The sequence below is a fragment of the Erpetoichthys calabaricus genome, chromosome 1, assembly GCF_900747795.2.
Source record: "Erpetoichthys calabaricus chromosome 1, fErpCal1.3, whole genome shotgun sequence".
In the NCBI taxonomy this organism is placed as follows: domain Eukaryota; kingdom Metazoa; phylum Chordata; class Cladistia; order Polypteriformes; family Polypteridae; genus Erpetoichthys; species Erpetoichthys calabaricus.
The window spans coordinates 238,787,220-238,807,946 of NC_041394.2; the positions used below are offsets into that span (position 1 = coordinate 238,787,220).

At 38.8% G+C, this 20,727-nt stretch overlaps 1 protein-coding gene across 1 annotated transcript in view; it reads left to right on the forward strand.

Moving 5' to 3' along the window:
• Positions 1-8,751, forward strand: part of pik3cg (phosphatidylinositol-4,5-bisphosphate 3-kinase, catalytic subunit gamma) — a 56,730-nt gene extending 47,979 nt beyond the window's left edge. The window contains exons 6-11 of the mRNA XM_028812919.2: positions 167-313; positions 1,175-1,265; positions 1,374-1,504; positions 4,312-4,423; positions 5,515-5,672; positions 7,278-8,751. Coding sequence (XP_028668752.1) covers positions 167-313; positions 1,175-1,265; positions 1,374-1,504; positions 4,312-4,423; positions 5,515-5,672; positions 7,278-7,559 — 921 coding nt within the window. The 3' untranslated portion in view covers positions 7,560-8,751. The remainder of the gene's footprint in view (positions 1-166; positions 314-1,174; positions 1,266-1,373; positions 1,505-4,311; positions 4,424-5,514; positions 5,673-7,277) is intronic.
• The last annotated feature ends 11,976 nt before the right edge of the window (positions 8,752-20,727 follow it).

Here is a 20,727-nt window from a genome sequence, read left to right on the forward strand (position 1 = left end):
TGGTGCTCTTTACAGGGGATTGTTCCTGCCTTGTGCCCTATGCTTGCTAGGATAGGCTCCGGCCCCCTGCAACTCTTCTCAGGATTAAGCAGGCTTACAAAATGATATGGTAGGGTCAAACTGTGAGGTCACATTGTTATAACTTGCTTTTTTTTTGCGCACACAGATTGAACAGTGTAAAGTAATGGCATCAAAGAAAAAACCATTATGGTTAGAATTCAGACATGCAGATCCAACGACCATCTCCAGTGACACCATTGGAATCATATTTAAGGATGGTGATGACCTTAGACAAGACATGCTGATTTTGCAGGTATTTAATCCTGAGTGCTGTTGTTCCTTTTATCAATTTTAACAAAAATTAAACACAATGAATCAATTCAACTGCCACTGATAAATTATACCTTTTCTTTAATCAGTACAATTAAAATGTTAGTAAAACATTCTTCAGTATTATAGTATTTTAGACAAGAATATGATTATTTTCGTCTTTACCATGTATACTGGACTAAACTGGCATGCAGACTATAAGGTCAAGTTTTGGTTTTCATCATCAGAATATTTGTTACAACTGACAAAGCCACCTGTTGACTGCTTGCATTATTTTGTCATGTATAGAAAAGAACTTTAAGGATGTGTTTCTGATTAATATTTTAATGAGCATGTGCCACAGTTCTTATTCAACTGATTCTTTGTAATTTGCAACCATGCCATTTAATTACAGTGTTTCCTAATAACAGTCAACGTCTGGTACTGAAATTGTGCATGCTGTAATTACCTGGTAATTTGTTAAAGAATCTGTTGCAGTTTATAGTGAAAGAGAGAGCCTGGCTGACTGAATCTCTCTTCCACTATTTATTACTTAAACAAATGTGGTATTAGCATTTTTGTGAGCTTTTTTGTGGTTTTTGATTTTTTGTCTTGCGTTTTGAATACTTTCTCCTGTGCTTGCCTACCTTGACTTCTGGCCTTTTGCTTACTTCTTTGGGATTACTTCCTTTTGACTACAATTTTTAACAAACTTTTACATTTTACATCCTTGTAATAGCTCTTAACTCTTCACTTGTCCATATTGAATGTTCTGTGGCATTGTACGTTTAAATTTTAGTTGGTTTCCTTCATACTATTTAATGAAAATTATATGTGTTTGTGTAAATTTTTCTAAATTTATTAGATTCTTCTGATTATGGAATCTATTTGGGAAACAGAATCCTTGGACCTGTCGCTCTTACCCTATGGCTGCATTTCTACTGGAAACAAAATTGGTAGGATTTTTACAGTACACTGTGAATTATATTTTGAAGATTGTTTGCCAGTTTATTACTTCCTAAAAATACTTATCTCATAAAGATTTTAAATCTTAATCTTCTTAGGAATGATAGAAATTGTGAAAAATGCCACAACTATAGCCAACATTCAGCAGAGCACAGTTGGGAACACTGGGGCTTTCAAAGATGAAGTCCTGAATCAGTGGTTGAGAGATAAATGCCTGACTGAAGAAAAGGTAGTATTTTATTGTAAAATAGATGGTCATGCACTTGTATAAATATATAATGCTATTGGTAAATATTGTGTGATTACTTACTAAGGTTTACGTTAAGTACTCTTTTAGTTTAATCTGCATTAGTTATTATTCATTTGACAAATGCAAGTATGTAAAGCCTTGTGCCACTCATATAAATGCAAAAAATATCAAATATGTTATCAGAATCATCATTCACCCTTAACCCTCAATCAGATTAAGCAGATTTGAAAATGACTGGAAGGAAGGATATATAAAGGACCATTATGTATTTTGTGCAGGATTAGGTATAAGCAAAGAAAAATAAGCATTTGAATATAATTGAATGACCAAAAATTATTTTGACATGCACCCTTGCGTTGCATGCATTGTAAAACACCACTTGATCTCGTCTACATTGTCTATAAAATCAGCCAGACTTGTTAGGAACTAGCTAACTCAATATACCAGAAGTATGATTTTAGGAAAATCTTTATAACCCTTTGACCTCACTGCCTGTTTGCTCTTTTAAATTGTATTTGCTGTCAAACTACAGCAAGTCCTTGACTTTGTCATAGCTGAAGACACATGTAGAAAGTGAACAAAGAAACTTAATTTCAAATTTTCAGTTTCTTACATGGACAGGGGTGCAATTGACCAATGTCATTTGATCAAATTAGTGAGCATCAAAAACATAATTACAGTCATGGCCGAAATTATCGGCACCCCTGGAATTTTCCCAGAAAATGCACCATTTCTCCCAGAAAATTGTTGCAATTACAAATGTTTTGGTATACACATGTTTATTTCCTTTATGTGCACTGGACCAACACAAAAAAACAGAGAAAAATGGCCAAATCTGACATCATGTCACACAGAACTCCAAAAATGGGCCGGGCAAAATTATTGGCACCTTTTCAAAATTGTGGGTAAATCGTTTTATTTCAAGCATATGATGCTCGTTTGAACTCACCTGTGGCAAGAAACAGGTACTGGCAATATAGCAGTCACACCTGAAGCCAGTTAAAATGGAGAAAAGTTGACTCAACCTTTCTGTTGTGTGTCTGAGTGTGCCACACTAAGCATGGAGAACAGAAAGAACAGCAGAGAATTGTCTGAGGACTTGAGAACAAAAATTGTGGAAAAATATCAACAATCTCAAGGCTACGAGTCCATCTCCAGAGATCTTCATGTTCCTTTGTCCACTGTGCGCAACATAATCAAGAAGTTCACAACACATGGCACTGTAGCTAATCTCCCTGGACGTGGATGGAAGAGAAAAATTGATAAAAGACTGCAACGAAGGATAGTCCGAATGGTGGATAAACAGCCCAAATCAACTTCAAAACATATTCAAGCTGTTCTGCAGACTCAGGGTGCAACAGTGTCAGCTTAAACTATCCGTCGACATCTGAACGAAATGAAATGCTATGGCAGGAGAGCCAGGAGGACCCCACTGCTGACACAGAAACATAGAAAAGCCAGACTGGAGTTTGCCAAAATGTACTTGAGGAAGCCAAAATCCTTCTGGGCGAACGTCTTGTGGACAGATGAAAACAAGGTAGAGCTTTTTGGTAAAGCTCATCATTCTACTGTTTACAGAAAACGGAATGAGGCCTACAAAGAAAAGAACACAGTACCTACAGTTAAACATGATGGAGGTTCTAAGATGTTTTGGGGATGTTTTGCTGCCTCTGGCACTGGATGCCTTGACTGTGTGCAAGGCATCATGAAATCTGAAGACTACTAAAAGATATTGGAGCGCAATGTAGGGCCCAGTGTCAGAAAGCTGGGTCTGCTTTAGAGGTCACGGGTGTTCCAGCAGGACAATGACCCCAAACATACCTCTAAAAGCACCCAGAAATGGTTGAAGACAAAGCGCTGGAGAGTTCTGAAGTGGCCAGCAATAAGTCCGAATCTAAATCCGATTGAACACTTATGGAGAGATCTCAAAATTGCTGTTGGGAGAAGGCGCCCTTCAAATTTGACAGACCTTGAGCAGTTTGCAAAAAAAGAGTAGTTGGAAATTCCAGTTGAGAGGTGTAACAAGCTTGTTGATGGTTATAGGAAGCGCTTGATTTCAGTTATTTTTTCCAAAGGTCGTGCAACCAAATATTAAGTTGAGGGTGCCAATAATTTTGTCCAGCCCAGTTTTTGAGTCTTGTGTGACATGATGTCAGATTTGGCTTTTTTTCTCTGTTTTTTTGTGTTGTTCCAATGCACATAAAGTAAATAAGCATGTGTATACCAAAACATTTGTAATTGCAACAATTTTCTGGGAGAAATGGTGCATTTTCTGAGAAAATTCCAGGGGTACCGATAATTTCGGCCATTACTGTATTCAATTTGCCATAAGAGGATGCCAAAAGGCAGTTATTTATCTTGATAAGAGATCAAATATTCCCCATAAATCATCAGTTGTTCAACCATTTATCTTTCAAACGCACAGGCGCACACACACACAAGCAATCACATTTAGTAGTTTAGAAGTTACTAGTTTATATATAGTAACACTGTAATGCTGGATGTTAGACAAAAAGAAATATCCAGGGAAAATCCACCCAGACATGGAAAGTGTGAGCAATCTAAGTCCAGGAATCAAACTCAAGTTGCTAGAATACAATTTTACTAGTGCATTATAAAAGAAGTACCTGTGAATGTTAAAAACCTGTTATTCCTAATATTGTGGCTATAACTATATGAGTACCAATTAACTAGGCTATTAGCAATATGGCACCATACAACTATTTGGAATGTTTGACATATTATAAAGTTCATCTCTACTATTTACATGCAATTTTTATTATTAGTTTCAGGTGGCTGTAGAAAGATTTGTGCATTCATGTGCAGGCTATTGTGTGGCTACATATGTCTTAGGAATTGGAGACCGCCATAATGACAACATTATGATTGCCGAATCAGGTAAGTACATATGGTTTATACTCATTCTTCATATTCTAGAGGAGTGGTTCTCAGGTAGTCCTGGGGAATCACTGTGGGTACAAATTTTCATTTCAGTAAACTTCTGTTTTAATTGAATTCACATTAGCAAGGTACTGTTTCCCTCATTTTGTGTTTTCTCAGTCTATAAGTTACAGATCTGGATTTGTTACATTTTTATTGGTACTGTATGTAACAAGCATTTATGTAAGTTACATTGAGACAAACTGGAGTTTTGAAGTCTTCACACACTGTGGCACACTTTGCAAACCATTTGCGAGTCATTCTCATATAATACAGTGGTGATTTGTGATCTTACGCCACCCAAAAGCAGCAATCTATAACCCATTTTAGGTAATAACGCATAATTTAAGAAACTCTGCTTTATGGATTATTAAAAAAAATCACACCAAAATTAATTTGAAAGTCGCGTCTGGATAAACTATACACAATTTAACTAAGTATGATGTTTAAGAATGTTATTGAGAAAATTAAATTAATTATTTCAGGTGGCAGTAATGTTGTGGCAAGGTATTTCTGTGATCAAATGAAGAGCTAGTGTTGTACATTGGCAAATATTTCATGGAGCATAAAACTAAGTTATAGCTGAAGGCGAAACATTAATTTTCAAACTGCAGGTAGCTGTCAACATTGAGTCCAATGCTGGACACAACAGTGATGAAAGCAGCGGTCACAATCCAGAGTTACGGGTTTAAGGAGTTTTGGCAAATCCACCATGCTGTATATCATGGGTGCACATCCCTGATCATAAAGTGACACAGTAGCATATGTTTCTTGGTTCCTTGTTAATTGCGTTTTATATTCTCCAAAAGGGAATGAAAATGAGAGTTACATTTAAGTATATAATCTGACAACAAAAAACTTATTTTAAGATCTGTAGACATCTAATGGCTCGATTTTACTTTAACAATTTTACATTTAACTAAGCAGCAATGCAGATTTCTTTATGGAAAATATATGTCAAGTAAATGTTGAGCACCAAATTTAGGATACTGAGTATACACATGTCTGTCAATAATATATTAAACTTTTCTTTTTTCCCCTTCCTTAAGGAAATTTGTTCCACATTGATTTTGGACACATTCTTGGTAATTATAAAAGCTTCATGGGAATAAATAAGGAAAGAGTTCCCTTTGTGTTGACCCCTGATTTTCTATATGTGATGGGATCATTTGGAAAGAAGACTAGCCCTCTGTTTCAGAAATTTCAGGTATTAATTTTAGAACTACTGTATGTGCTAAACACCTCAACTCTGCTTCATTCTGATGTGTGTCATCTGATCAGCATCAAGTGAAAATGCTAGATTAACAATATCTCAACTGTAAAAAACATCAGCGCACTTTGTTGTGAACATTCAGATGGCAAAGTGCTCACAAAAGATAAAATAAGGAACAAATGAAAGAGCAGACTTTAAAAAGACAAGAGTCTGAAATACTGGAAAGACTAAACCTAATCTGTTCATCAAAATCCAATGCACAAAACCAGAGTTAAAGCCAAAATTAACATTGCAAAAGGTCTTTTAACTCATTTGAGTTATTTTCCCCTAACTAACACTACGCTTTTTTTCAAACATTTGTTGTATAATTTTAAATTTATCTCATGCATGGATAACAAGTATCCAACAATGTCCACCTAAAGACATTTTCATTGATGATACCTGATCACATGCCTAGCAAAGGGCATCATAATTATAAACAAAATTGGTGAAAACCATTTGAAAATGATGCCACAATGACATCATGGTTAGAACAATAAAAAATAAACTACACATGTAAAAATGTTCTAAATTGCAAAAATCAATTCCTGAAGTGACACAATTTAGTTTCCTAACAGTTTATACAACATGCGAGATGGAATTGCTTATAATAATTTTCTATTAGAAACATACTAGACTACCTTTACCATCACCATCTCTTTATCAAGTTGGGTTAAACTGAGTATTTTATTAGGGTAAAATAAGGTTATTATTGATAGCTAGGTTAAACATGAATGTAAGAGATGACTTTTTGTAATAATTTTGCATTTTGTGAGCATGTTTAACCACTTGCAGTTACAACGGGCATACCTACTACAAGAAATAGTTATGGCTGTGGTATGTGGTATATTGAAGGAAAAATAATATGCTGATGTCCAAATAAGTTTATAAATATATGGGGATTTGACAAAACTAATGAGCAAATTGAAATTACCAAGAAATACGTAGCAGTAATGAAATGCATATTGCATAGAATTTTACCTTGTAGTTTTTTTTATTGACTGTCTCACACCTCTTTGATAAATGGTATTCCCTGCCTGAGTTACTTAAGTTACTTCATAGTTCATTTCAAGAAAATGGCTGGCAAGAACGTGCCATTGTGACAATGCCAGCTAACTGAAGTTTTTGTGAAGGAGGAACTCCCCACGCTTGACATTCATGCACAATGTCATGGTGAATATGAAGACAGCTTCATGGTCACTAGCAGTGTCAAATGATAAGTAAGGCATTTTATAGACATGAACTTTGACATCCTGAATAAGTACATTATATTTGCCAATGAATTAGCTTCACCAAAGCAAGAAAAACAAAGGATTAACTATGTACATAAAAAGTAGAGATATTAGGCTGTCCAGGAAGAAGTGCATTGTGGTAGAAAAAACACCCAAATTCAGTTGAGGATTTTGTAGAAGAGTAAAAGTACCGAAATTTGGTTTATATCTGGTAATTTCTTATTTGTATCCTTATTTAAACATAAAATGCATTTGCTCACTGCCTTTTGGTACAACCTCAATTAGTATCTGAGTGAATCATTATTGCAGTTTTGTTCTCTATTTTTAGGAGGTCTGTGTCAAAGCTTATCTGGCACTGAGGCACCACACTAACCTTCTGATCGTCCTCTTTTCAATGATGTTGATGACTGGCATGCCACAGCTGACCAGTAAAGAAGACATTGAATATATCCGTGAAGCTCTCACTGTAGGAAAAAATGAAGAGGATGCAGAGAAGCACTTTCTTGATCAGATTGAAATTTGTCGAGACAAAGGGTGGACTGTGCAATTCAACTGGTTTCTTCATTTGGTCCTAGGCATCAAGCAAGGGGTTGAAAAACGTTCAGCATAGCTTAAATGTATACTAAGGCCTTTATGATAACCTAATTGCATGAACTGTGGCCAAAAGCGTTTTGGTTGTATGTGAAGGTAATAGTAGAAAATTCCATGCCAAAGCTTCAGGATTATCAAAACTGTACTAGAATATTTTTGTGCCTCCCTTAGTCCTCTTTCTCTGTACCACAAGCTGCATAGACATTCCTTCATTAACAATCCTAAAGATTCAATAGTTTCTGGTTGGTGGCCATGATCATCTCTCTCGCCATTATGACAAAGCTGGGTAGAAGAAGAGTAACAATAAATTCAAATGAAAAGCAATATTGATATTCCATTCTGCACAGATTGATAATGTGAAAATAATGTGAACATTAGAAAAATGGTTTGACACGAACAAGCTTTTCAACCTAGAATAAAATGCTATAATCTGGCAATTGCTACATATCTAATGTGTTGAAAATAACATGAAGTCCAGATTTAAAGATCACCAAGATGATATTTTAATCTGCAATCTGACATGTTCTATATATCAATAATTCTTTCTACAAAGAAACATTTTTAATCTATTTGTAAAATGTATTCTTAACTAACTCAAATTGTTTTCTTACAGAAAAGAAAAAAACTGTTTTAAAGTAACAGCTGGAATCTACACTGTACCTTAATTTATAACTTTAAATATCGAAACTAATTCATCTCTTAATCTTTGTCTGCTTTAACCTAAAAGATTCCTCTCTTTCTGTCTTCCTGGCAGCTCATACCCTGTGGACAAGGAGTCAGTCTAGTAGCTGTCCTCTTGACTTTCTTTGGTAATGTTATGTTATATTAGCATTATGGAGGCCCAAACTGCAAGCAATATAGTAGTTGCTATCTTACAATTTCATTATACATCTTAAGACTACCTGTATACTGATTTGCATTGTATGAAACCTACTAGTTATTTCAGTGGTTCCGATTTTTGGGGTATAATTACCCTACATTTTTAAAATATGGTTTAAATTAACCCATAGCTTCTTAATTTCCATTACATTTAGCAAGTTTGTTATTTGGGGCTTTTTTGATTTTTCTGAATTTTTTCTAGCGTGATACAAAATGTTAAGTTAACTGAATTTTGTGAGTTTGAAAATGTTATGTTATTTCATTAAGTCAAGACAAGATGCCCTTCTTGTTTGCACTTTATCATAAGGCGTTAAATACAATTGTTAAGTTCATTTACCTGTTTCAGTCTTTTTTTCACTTTTTATTGGTATTTTGTTTGGGAAATCAATGCCACCCATTACTATGACATGCCCATATACACTTTTTATACTTTAATACTTGTAAGTCATGACTGTATATACTCAGTAGAGTTTTGCATTCAGTTTCTCTTTTCTTATGTGTATGCTAGCCCAGCATGTTTTTGATGCTCCAGGATTTCAATAAGCTTGTAGTTCTACTACTTGTTCAGCTTCAACCACATTACTTATTTTAGTTGAATAAAATGGTGATACTTGTGCAGGGCATCTCTTTATTACTATAAGTAGAGGGCTCTGCCCCCTGCTCGCTTCGCTCACCCACCCCCGAGTTTGGTTAACCGAATATACAATTTAAAGAGATTGTTATTTTCATTTCATTCACTTTCATTCATTGTTTATTTCTTGATATTTGCCAGTAATAAAGCTGTAGTGAATGAGTTATTCCTCCTCCCCCCCCCAAGGGGGCGTGCTGCACACCAGCTAATTCACATCTCTGCCTCTCGCATTGTGAAGAGGAGGGCTAAGGAGATGTGGTCGTTCCTCCGAAACTCCCTCTTAAACGGTGATACAATGGGAAACAAATACATTTTTTTACGTCCTCTGTGCTCATTCAGCTGGCTTGCTGCTGCTGCTTGTGCCGTGCTGCGTAATCTGCATGTTGCACAGCACGTCGATCATTTAAAAGCCTGTACAGCAGCTGTCCTTTTGTCTGACTTCCTTGTCTTGCGGGACGTTAAAGTGTCTCTGAGAAAATCACGTCTCGACCCAAGATTTTTTTATCATAATAGAGAGACATGGATTAAAAAAGCTCATATTAATGTTCCATGAAAAACTAAGAGCACCACAATTAGATGATTTGTTGGCTATAAAGTATCAACAGACATAAAATACAGGAAATACATTAAGTTTAGAGATACATACATCATGGATCAATTCAGTTTAATCCAGTAAGTATCGTGTAAACCCTTTGTCACATTAGACAATTTTTCAGCAATTTTCTGAGGCGAGTCGCTGGTGCGATTCCTTTTAGCTCATTGTCTAATGCGACCTAACAACTGAGACCAACAAGTCTGTGAATGGCAAGGATAAAATCAAACAGGTTCGACTTTTTCTTTGGTCGCAGGGGTGGGATCTTTACAAACAAGAGTTGAGAGGCAATCAGCGTTCAGCCAGCAGTACAATGCATAGAATGTAGCCATGAGGAGACTGAACACACCACAGTTATTAACGCATCACAGAGTACTAGTACAGAACTGGCTCTATCAGGCAGCATGGGGCAGTGGACCTCACAAACAGAAGACATGTTCCTCTGCCTGAAGTCTTGTACTGTACATATCATAACAGAATGATATAAAAAAATAAAGGGTAGAGAATGTGCTGATGACGCTGCAGTTGTTAACACTATGTAAAGTGCCACTTCCATCAAACTGCACACTATTGGCTGAGAGAAAAAAGGATGAGCACGACTATGTTAGAAGACTGACGCTCAGTCAGCCAATGTGACACAGGCTGTGATTTTCAGGTTTATAATTTGACATAGTGATGAGATTAGTGAGTGCAATCGGTATATTTAACAAAGTCCACAACAATAAGTTGTGTAATTTGACATCGGTTTAAGTCACAACCTATCCCTACAGCATCAAGTGTAAGGCAGGAAGCAGCCTTGGACACTGTGCCAGCCCAAAATAGATATACTTAATTAGCAGTAGTGTAAAAGCAAGGCACTTTATCCCCATGTGCAGTAAATGATTAACTTTGTTGATGATTTAAATAATGGGTTATTCCATTCCTTCAGTCTTTGTCATTTACCCCTGAAAGTGATCACATTTTCATAATGCCTCCTGACTCCAAATAGCCATTCTGACACTCATTTTGGTATCCTTATGTGTCAGATCTAAGTAGCTGAAGTCTATAATAGTATCAGGATCAAAGTTATGAAAAAAAATTTCAAGGATGTCAATCTAAAAAACACCTAATGTTTATTGTGGATTAGTTAAGTTTCTTGAATTGTGTTAATAAAGAGAGTTCAAACAGGCAAGTGTTCACATCATGTTGAAAGGCAGTGAGTTTGTACATACATGTGATGCCCAGTATTCATCTGTGGTTTTCAAGTAAAGTTGGCAATTATCAGTTTGAGGCTGTTAGCAAATTAGTGACACATTCGGAGCAGAAAATAAGCCGAGCATGATTAGATGTCACTACAAGAGGCTGTAAGCGAATTCATTCACTTGCATGCGAAAAAATAATTACATATGGTCCGAAAGGTAGGCAAACATCAAAGATCCACAGTGTAACTTGATTCCTGCTTTAGAACAATGTGATCAGTCATCTCGAATGCAGTATTGATGTGTTTGAATAGAACACAAAGTTTGGACCACTATCAGAGGTTTTTCACTTTACACTGTGTAAAGGAGTGTCGTTTCAGTCTGTAGTAAGGAGGACTTCAAGGCATAAAAGGAGAGAATTATTTTGGGTAAGTGACTAATTCATTACATAAATATTGGCATCCCTTTGTAACAAATGCTGTTCAGTTAAACTGAAATTAAGTAGAGGCCTCTTTTTGCACTACACAGCTTAAATTCAGGTATTTGAACCATGAAATGTAAAGCCAGGAGCCGAAGCCCTGCTCTTGAATTCCTATTGCTAATTATGGAATAATGGCTCTCTGTACAATGTCTGTAACCAAAGAAACTGTAACTTGTCACACATTTGGAAAGACTTATAACCTGTGTCATTTCAGTTGATTTTCTTTTTTCTTCTTCCTGTGGGGTGTGACATCCATCTATAGCCTGGAAACAATTATATATATATATATATATATATATATTTATATATATATATATTTTTTTTTTCTTGGTGGGTCCTGTTCGCTGCCATTCTAATATTTTAGAATGTCTTTTCATGTGCTGTATATCATCGGAAACTGAAATGTGTCATTCGTGCACTCCTGAGAACACCAAAGCAACAGTGGAGAGCCACCACAGATAGCTGAGATTACAGCAGCAAAGTGACAGTGTGGAGGGTCAACAAAAGACTGTCCTGGCTGGCATGGCAAAAAAATAAAACAGTAAAACAACATAAGATATACATTTACTGCTGCTGATTTGAATCAGAAGCTTGTGTACAGAAGCTGGTGGGGTTTCCCAGAACTTGAAAAGTTTCATATTCCACAAAATGCATCAGGTGACAAAGAAAATAAAAATAAAGCTTGAATAGCAGCTAAGTGAAATGAATGAACTAATGGGACATTTGATTTGTTGTATTATAGCAGACATTTTTAGCCTTGATTTGGTATGGGCCTGACTTTTTCAAAGACCTTGTGAGTAGTTCAGTATTTGTACCAAAGCTCTCTAGTGACCTTCATCCAACTAAAGGAAAAACAGGAGAACTTGAAGATAAGAGTTTATGGCCTAGTTGTTATGAATGAACTAGGAGTCCAAAAAATGCCTACTAGAGGGGGATATACCATCAAGACCAGCTAGATAAAAGGGAAAATACAAAATATTTGTAAAAATAAAAAGGTTTATTTAGCATAATATACTCTGTCATACTATGAATCTCTGTAGAGAATAAAAGACATAAAGGATTTGTCTGAAGCATAAGGCAGTAAAAGTCCCAAAACAAGATAGATAGATAGATAGATAGATAGATAGATAGATAGATAGATAGATAGATAGATAGATAGATAGATAGATAGATAGATAGATAGATAGATAGATAGATAGATAGATAGATAGATAGATAGATAGATAGATAGATAGATAGATAGATAGATAGATAGATAGCACCAACACCACTCTAGCAGAGCCACAGGGGCTAGGGATCTGTGCCGACAATCTAAAGGTGGCTGGTTCAATTCCTATAAACACCAGAAGTGATTGTGTTGGGCTCTTGAGCAAAGGCCCTTAACCTGCAATTGCTTTGTCCTGGGTTTGATCTGCCTCCAGCCCTGCCAGCAGGTCCTCCTGCGTACAAGGAAAACATGGGGATTGGTAGCAGGACTGACACTACAGCCACTGTAAAAAATCCTCACACTGTTTCTGTGTGGTGCTGAGGTGTCACCTGCTGCACTAGGGTCCCAATCCAGGTGGTGTAGTGGGTGTGGCAATGCGATATCAGCGCATGCTCCCAACCTCACCTGGGAAAAGTTTATTTTTATTATAGTGCTGTTGGTATATCACATCATCGTTTTGTATTTCCATTGAGTGCCACCATTTTGCAAGCTCATCAGTGAGACATGACCATTTTCAGAGGCATGGTCTTGTGTGACGTGCTGTGTGTTGTCATTAGTGTGACATGTTAAATTTTGACGTGAAGCAGCTACAAGTGTCCATGGTTGTATTCTCTTTCTTTTGATCTTCTATATATTTAGGATTTTGGAATGCCTAATTTGTCTACGAGTTTGCTGTGCAGTTCTGGTTAAGTAATTTAGATCTCTCCTGTCTTTTCAGTAACGATTCTGTTTCCCCGACTACACTTTATTTCCTGGTAGTTTTTATTTTATTAGTATTCTGGTTGTAGAACAGTAGCCAAGATGTTTAACTTTTTCAAGGCAAAAAATACACTTACATTAGCCAGCCTCTTTCAGAGATGAAGACATAAATATGAAGTTCCATAAGTTGTTGTCTAAATATGTAAAACTACTGGTTTGATTGAGGCCCTCAGCATGAGTTTGCCCACCTGATACTGGAATATCAACAGAACACCATGCTATTCTTATTAAGCGTGGAAAACAACCTTACAATATGAAAAAGAAGAAAAGGATGTTTCAGCTTCTGATTGATAACTGTGCTGCCCACAACATGCTTCCGCATTTAGATAATGTTCCTGTTGAATTCCTCCCACCCAATTGCACAGCATTGCTTCAGCCATTGGGTTTGGGCATCATTCACACCCTGAAAGTGTATTATCAAAAGGAAATGCTGAGAAACATTCTCGTCAGCATAACTTATAGACAGGAGAAGATTAAAATTAACACGAAAGAAGCTATTGAAATGATTGCAAACGCCTGGATGCAAGTTAAAGAAAGCACTATAGCAACAAATACAGAATCTCATTACAATGAAATTTTCATTATAATGAAATATTATTTAGGTCCCTGGCAGTTCGTTGTAACGGAATTTTACCTGTATATTCTCTTATGTCCATTGTATTTTGTGAGTGATACCCTAAGAGGCGGAGCCACCCTGAAGTCACCACCTCAAAGCCCGCCTTCTGATTCTTTAAATCAGAGCAGAGAAAATTCAAAAGTGGTACATTAGAGTTAGGAAGGAGTTTTGGAAGTATTACTTTCTGTTTGGAATTACTGGGTTTTTGATTATTTTTTAATTACTTCTTGGATTATTTTTTCAGATTGTCTGTTGGGACTTGTTCACTGCAGACTGCCTGTTTAGATAACTCAGTTTTGCTCTTTTGAGCTATTTTTCCTTTTTTTTTTATTAAAACCTCATTTAAAACCTCATCTCTTATACAAATTCCTTTGTTCGGTGTGCTTCTACAAGTCAGAGGTTTGTTACAGTTTCCTTTCTCTTGAGAGATATTATAGATTGGTTAAAGTCATTTTTGAACTTTAAAGCCATCCTAATTTCTGGTCCTGGTGGACAGCAGTTTCAGGCAGTATTGTGGGATGAGGTTAGTTTTGACAGACCATTGGAGATTCTGGCCTGCCCTGGTGCATATTTGAAGGCCTCAGACCTGAATCCATTTCATAACATTACTGTATGTGCTGCCCTACATACTAAACTGCACAGGATGGAAGTTGATTTAAGGAATTAGAATCAGGAGGCAGATCAAGGTCAGTAAAAACAAGCGAAAATTGTAACTAGGAGTCAAAGAATTGAGAAAGAAAAAACATTATTAACTGAAATGTAAGCTATAATAAGAATGTGCTATGCATTAACTGACAGTATAACAATCCTTTTATAAGCTGAGAAAAGATTCTTAAATTGTAACTGCCATATAGCAGCAGTTGAAGTATTGCAACCCTGATGGTGCAGAAAGAATGAGGAAGTGAGTATTGTCTAAATCTGCTTAGGTTGCACACACCCTGTAACAGTTAGCTGGGAGATCGCTGCAGTTTGTCTTGTGTGTATTGATGCTCACAAGGGCTATTGCTTAATAATAATAATACATTTTATTTATATAGCGCCTTTCCCATGATCAAAGCACTTACAGAATATAAGAAAGAACGGCAGGGTATACAGTATATAGCATTGTACAAACCAGATAAATAAATAAAGAAGATTACGACAGTGAATTCAGAGAAAAAGCCTAACAGACAACATAATTGATGGTCTCGCACACACACATACAGGTTACATGAGCTTCTTGACAGAGAAGTAAACTGAGAGAAGGGTAATAAAGTCAGGTAGAGCTAAAAGCCTTCCTGAACAGATGAGTTTTGAGTTGTTTTTTAAAAGAATTCATGGAGTCAGCTGACCTGATTAATTTTGGTAGGTCATTCCAGAGTCTGGGCGCTATACAACTGAAGGCCTTGTCACCCATGGAGTGTAGGTTAGTGTGGGGTACAACAAGATTGCCAGTATCAGAGGACCTTAGTGGGCGGGCAGGCACATAGTGATGGAGAAGGTCACTGATGTAGTTTGGTGCGTGGTTATTTAAGGCTTTGTAGGTTATTAGGATTTTATATTCGATTCTGTAAGACACAGGTAGCCAGTGAAGGCAGAGCAGGATGGGTGTGATGTGCTCGCTGCTGCTGGTTCGAGTAAGGACTCTTGCAGCTGAGTTTTGAATAAGCTGGAGCTGTGATATAAGATTAGAAGGGGCACCTGCCAGTAGGGAATTACAATAATCGATGTGGGATGTGATAAAAGCATGGACAAGTTTCTCAGCATTAGAGAAGGAGAGGAAGGAGCGAACACAGGATATGTTACGGAGGTGAAAGTAAGAAAGTTTCTTAATGTGATTTATGTGGGCGGAATAAGAGAGGGAGGAATCAAAAATGACAACAAGATTCTTTACAGTAGAGGCGGATCTGATGAGATCACCGCCAAGATTAAGACTGTGAATGTGGTAATAACTGTTTTAACTGTTAGAAACACTGTGCATTCCTACATGTTCCCATCCAGGGTGTGACCGCAAGCAATAACGATCTGTGTATGACCTCAGAATGAACTGCCATATTTCCTCTTTTTCCATCCATCCGTTTTCCAACCCGCTGAATCCGAACACAGGGTCAGGGCACAAGGCAGGAACCAATCCCAGGCAGGGTGCCAACCCACCGCAGGACACACACAAACAGACCCACAGACCAAGCACACACTGGGGCCAATTTAGAATCGCCAATCCACCTAACCTGTATGTCTTTGGACTGTGGGAGGAAACCGGAGCACCTGGAGGAAACCCACACAGACACGGGGAGAACATGCAAACTCCACGCAGGGAGGACCCGGGAAGTGAACCCGGGTCTCCTAACTGTGAGGCAGCAGCGCTACCACTGCGCCACCATGTCACCCATTTCCTCTTTTTGTTTAAGAATAAAGACTGGTTATAAATAGAGATAAACTTCCTGCTTTGGGCGGGTTGTCTGATCTGACCTATCAGTAGCAACTTGAGCTGGCAGGCTGGAAGTCTCTTCTCACCAAGAATAAAGCAATTGCTTTTTATTTTAAATTGGTGTTTTTGCGTTCTGTTGTTCTTGACTTCAGCGTCCACAGTTGTTTGCTGGGCCATAGCGGGACAGAGACGGCCAAGCGACTCCTTGAGCGAGATCGTCCAGAGGACCAGCAAAAGGACCGATTCCAGCTGGATTGGGAGGACCAGCTCCGGAAAAAATTAGGACTGGCCTGCCTCGGGCGACTCCTGCATGGGGAGTCCTCGACCTCCTTTGATTTTTCCTGAAAGTCGAGTGAACTGGGAACTTCCAGACGGAAGGAAAATTCTTGGTGAGTACCTGGGATCTTCTTGACTGGGAAAGATAGTCTCAGCCGATTAAGGTGCCTCCAGATGGAAATACAGGTGCCAGAATAGCTAGTGAGTACGCCCCTAGAAATTGAAAGAAATATTAAACGAAAAACGGATGGGAAGAACAGAAAGTAGAAAGGAGCACTTTTGACCTGGGCACTGAATAAGTGAGGTGTTGAGAATGTTTAGTTAGTACGCTCCCTTTAACTGGACGGAGTCTTTTACCGGCTCGGAAAAAAAATTAAAATAAGGCGGGGAGTGGGAAGAAAAGGTAGGAGGGACAACACCTCACAGGCGGGACACTAAAGCACTGTTGCGGAAGGGCGAGACTCTTTTGCCTCTACAGTCTGGTCATATTCCTGCTCCAACAGGTTGATCTGCTGTGAAAACCATAAGTGGTAACCAGCTGTTAGATGACTGAAGAAGGAGGTCAGCACTGAAAAGTCGAAGCCCCAGACTCAGTTGTCAGACAAGACTGTTAGTCCGCCTAAAGCCACGAAGCAGCAGATAGTGACCCGGGAAATGGAAGGGATCGGGGGCAGAAAACTGCAGGTGCTGAAACCTTATACCTTGCAGTATTGGTGCTATCCAATAATGGGAAAAACAAATAGTAAACCGGTCAAGATCCCTTTAGGAAATCAAAAGCCACTGTTGGAAGGATTATTTTCGGAAGGCTAAAAAAATTCAAACAAGGGCCAGAAAGGGGGCTTGCCTAGACAATTAATGGAAAAGAAAACAGGGTTAGACTTTAAGAAAACTTGTAAAAAATGGAATAAACAAAGTGGTGGTAGATGGCCAGTTGAGGGAACTGGGGATATTCAGAAATTAGAAAAATCCTATGCAGAAACACCCAAGGCTGTTGCCAAAGGGGTAACTATAGGATGGATATGTCTGATAGATGGGAACTAGTAATTAAAGATCGAATCCTTGAGGCAATACAAAATTGCAATGAGATGCTTTCTGCTGAGGTAAAGATACAAAAAAAAAGAAAATATGTTACTAGCATTGCAATAGACTAAGGTTATACCAAACCCCAGTCACATACTCCATTTCCATCCCCGATTTCTAACCATACTAGAAGCCAAACATTACAGTCACACCTAAGCCCCCAATTGGGGTGCAGCTTTATTTTCCCAAAGCATCAGAATCCCGGACCCGAGTTTTCTTGCCCTTTAATACAAGTCCCCAACCCCAGGCACAACCCCAATCAACCCGCAGGAGCTAATAATCCCACCACTGTCATGATACATCGAAATTAGGACATCCAAGAATTAAAAGATGTGGTGTCAGAACTGCCAGATCCCAAGGTAGTCTGTGGCTTAAAATTCGTGGAATCGCTTCAGCAGCTGGACGACATGTATAAGCCAAATGCTGCGGGGTGGACACAGGAGCTGCACCGAAAGCTAGGCACCACCAGGGCAACAGTAAATCGTGGGACCAGAGGGGATGGTAATGCCTGGAGATGGGATGAATCCTTGAATCGTGATAATCAGGAGCCCCAATTTTTAGAAAAATGGGAATTATTAAAGACTGCGATTGCAGGAAAATACAAAAAAGGGAACAGACTGGTCTCTCATATCGGCTGCCAAACAGCGGAAGGATGAGACGATTGATGAATGGGCTCATTGAATTCAAGACCTGATGGCTAATCATTCTGGTCTGCAAGAGAGCGAAGATCGAAACTGTGCTGCCGTTCCCCCTTTCGTCTCGGGATTAAGAAGCGACATACAGAACAAAGTCCGAACGTCTGGCATAGACTGGGAAAGTGCTACTTTTGAGGAAGTTAAACGCCATGCTGATCATGCTGAGAGACAATCTAAACAAAAAGAATGTGATACACAGACTAAACTGATAGCGGCACAGCTTCAGTATTGAACCGGGGGAACGGGCAGGGGCAGAGGATTCCAAGGCCGTGGCCGAGGCAACTCCTTCGGAGGGAGAGGGTGAGGAAGTGGATGTGGGTTCCAGCACTCCAGGTCCACCAACCCGTTCACCCAGATGCTTAAATCATCAGAACAGTCTCACACACCTTACACTTGTTACAACTGTGGTGAGCCTGGCCATTTCAGACGCAACTGCCCAAACAAGCGTCCACCTCCACTCCCGGAACCCAGTGACATACCCTGGTCCTAGGAATTAGCAGGGACCCCCAGCCATTTTTTGCAGTTTCCCTTGCTCACCCGTCATGCTGATGCAGATCCTTTATTGACTTTAATAGTGAATGGCAAGAAAACTGTCTTCCTTGTGGACACTGGAGCTACCTGCTCAACTCTATCGCTGTTGGAGGTCCCTGCCTCGAAAGACACTGCGAAGGTCCTCACTGCTTCAGGACAACCTCATGCTCTATCAGTATCAAAGCCTCTTCAAGTTCAACTCTCCACTGATAGTTCTTCTTTGACACATCGATTCCTGTTAAATCATCTGTTTCCAGTTAACTTATTGGGAAGAGATCTCATGGCCAAACTATCTGTTTCAATCTCCTTATCTGAACAAGGATTCTATTGCTCCATTCCTAAGCTCATGTGCCCTTCTTTTGCTGCCTGGACCTTAAACATTTCCCCACACACCCTTCTCCTTAAAGCCCTCCACGCTTTCCCTTCCTGCCTTTTTCCCCACCTCCAAGTCCCCGACACTATCCACTGTACTGCCCAATATTTCCCCACTGAAGTTGACATTCCTTGGTTAGAATCTTTCCTCTCCTCAGCTATTTGCCCAGAGAGTCTTTACATCCCTTGTATTTTCATCTCACCCACTAAAGCTGCTGCTTCAGTTCACCTCACACACTTACAGAACAATTTCAATCTAGGTAGTGCAGTCCCCCATGTTTCCCTGGCTAAGTCTAACACCACTCGTTGGGTAGAAATTGGGGAATGGTTGAACAATGTCAAATTAGGACTGATTGGAATTTCATTGCACCAGGAATTTTTGTCACCCATGCTCACCTGCTTACTAAGGTGTCAATCCAAATCGACCAGCCAGTCGTTCGTTCCCTTTGTCACTTGTCTCCTTCTCTGTATTCCCTGCAAACCGACTCCTTACCTTGGCTATCCCCAATTCCTGACACTCTATGGTACCAGGAAAAAAAAACGATTTTGGCAGGATTGCAAATTGGGAACCTTTAGTGGTGTTCCCAAAGTCATCCTTCCATCCTTGCCGTGCACAATATCCTCTTTCTCCCGAGGCTGAACTTGGAATTGCTGCTGTACATAAAGATTTAGTTGAACGGGGAGTTATTATTCCAATTAAGTATTCTCCTGTCAACACTCCCATTCTGCCAGTAAAGAAAGCGGATGATCTTGGCGCTTCATCCAAGACCTCAGACAAGTCAATTCTGCTATCTTTCCTAGAGCACCGATTTTACCTAATACTTCCACTATTCTGTCCACAATACCTCCATCTGCACATTATTTCTCAGTTATTGACCTCGCGAATGCTTTCTTTTCTATTCCTATACACCCTGATTCGCAATTTTGATTTGCTTTTACTTTTCAAAATCGCTACTGGACCTGGACCGTTATACCACAAGGTTATACAGAGGCCCCTTGTGTATACTGACAGGAGCTTGCTCAAAACCTGGAAGGCTTCTGGCCTAACAGGGGAAGTGCATTAATAAAGTACGTCGACAACTTACTGCTCTGTAGCAATACAGGGGAAGCATGCACGCAAGATACGGAATCATTATTAAGATATCTTGCGGAAAATGGCCACAAAGTCTCTATAACAAAGCTGCAGCTTATTCAAACCACTGTAAAGTACTTGGGGCATGACATCACTTGTGGTACCAGAGCTCTGTCAAAAGATCGCATAACCACCATCCAAAATCTTCCAAGACCGGTCACAAAACAACAGGTTATGTCTATACTAGGCATTCTTGGTTATTGTCGACAAAGGATCATACATTTTTCTGAAAGAGCACAGCCCTTACAAAATCTAGCTAACACTGCTGATCTTCCTCTTTCTGGCCACATACAGTGGAATGAGCAGGCTGAGAAGGCTCTATGTGATTTAAAAAGTGCACTACTTTCTGCG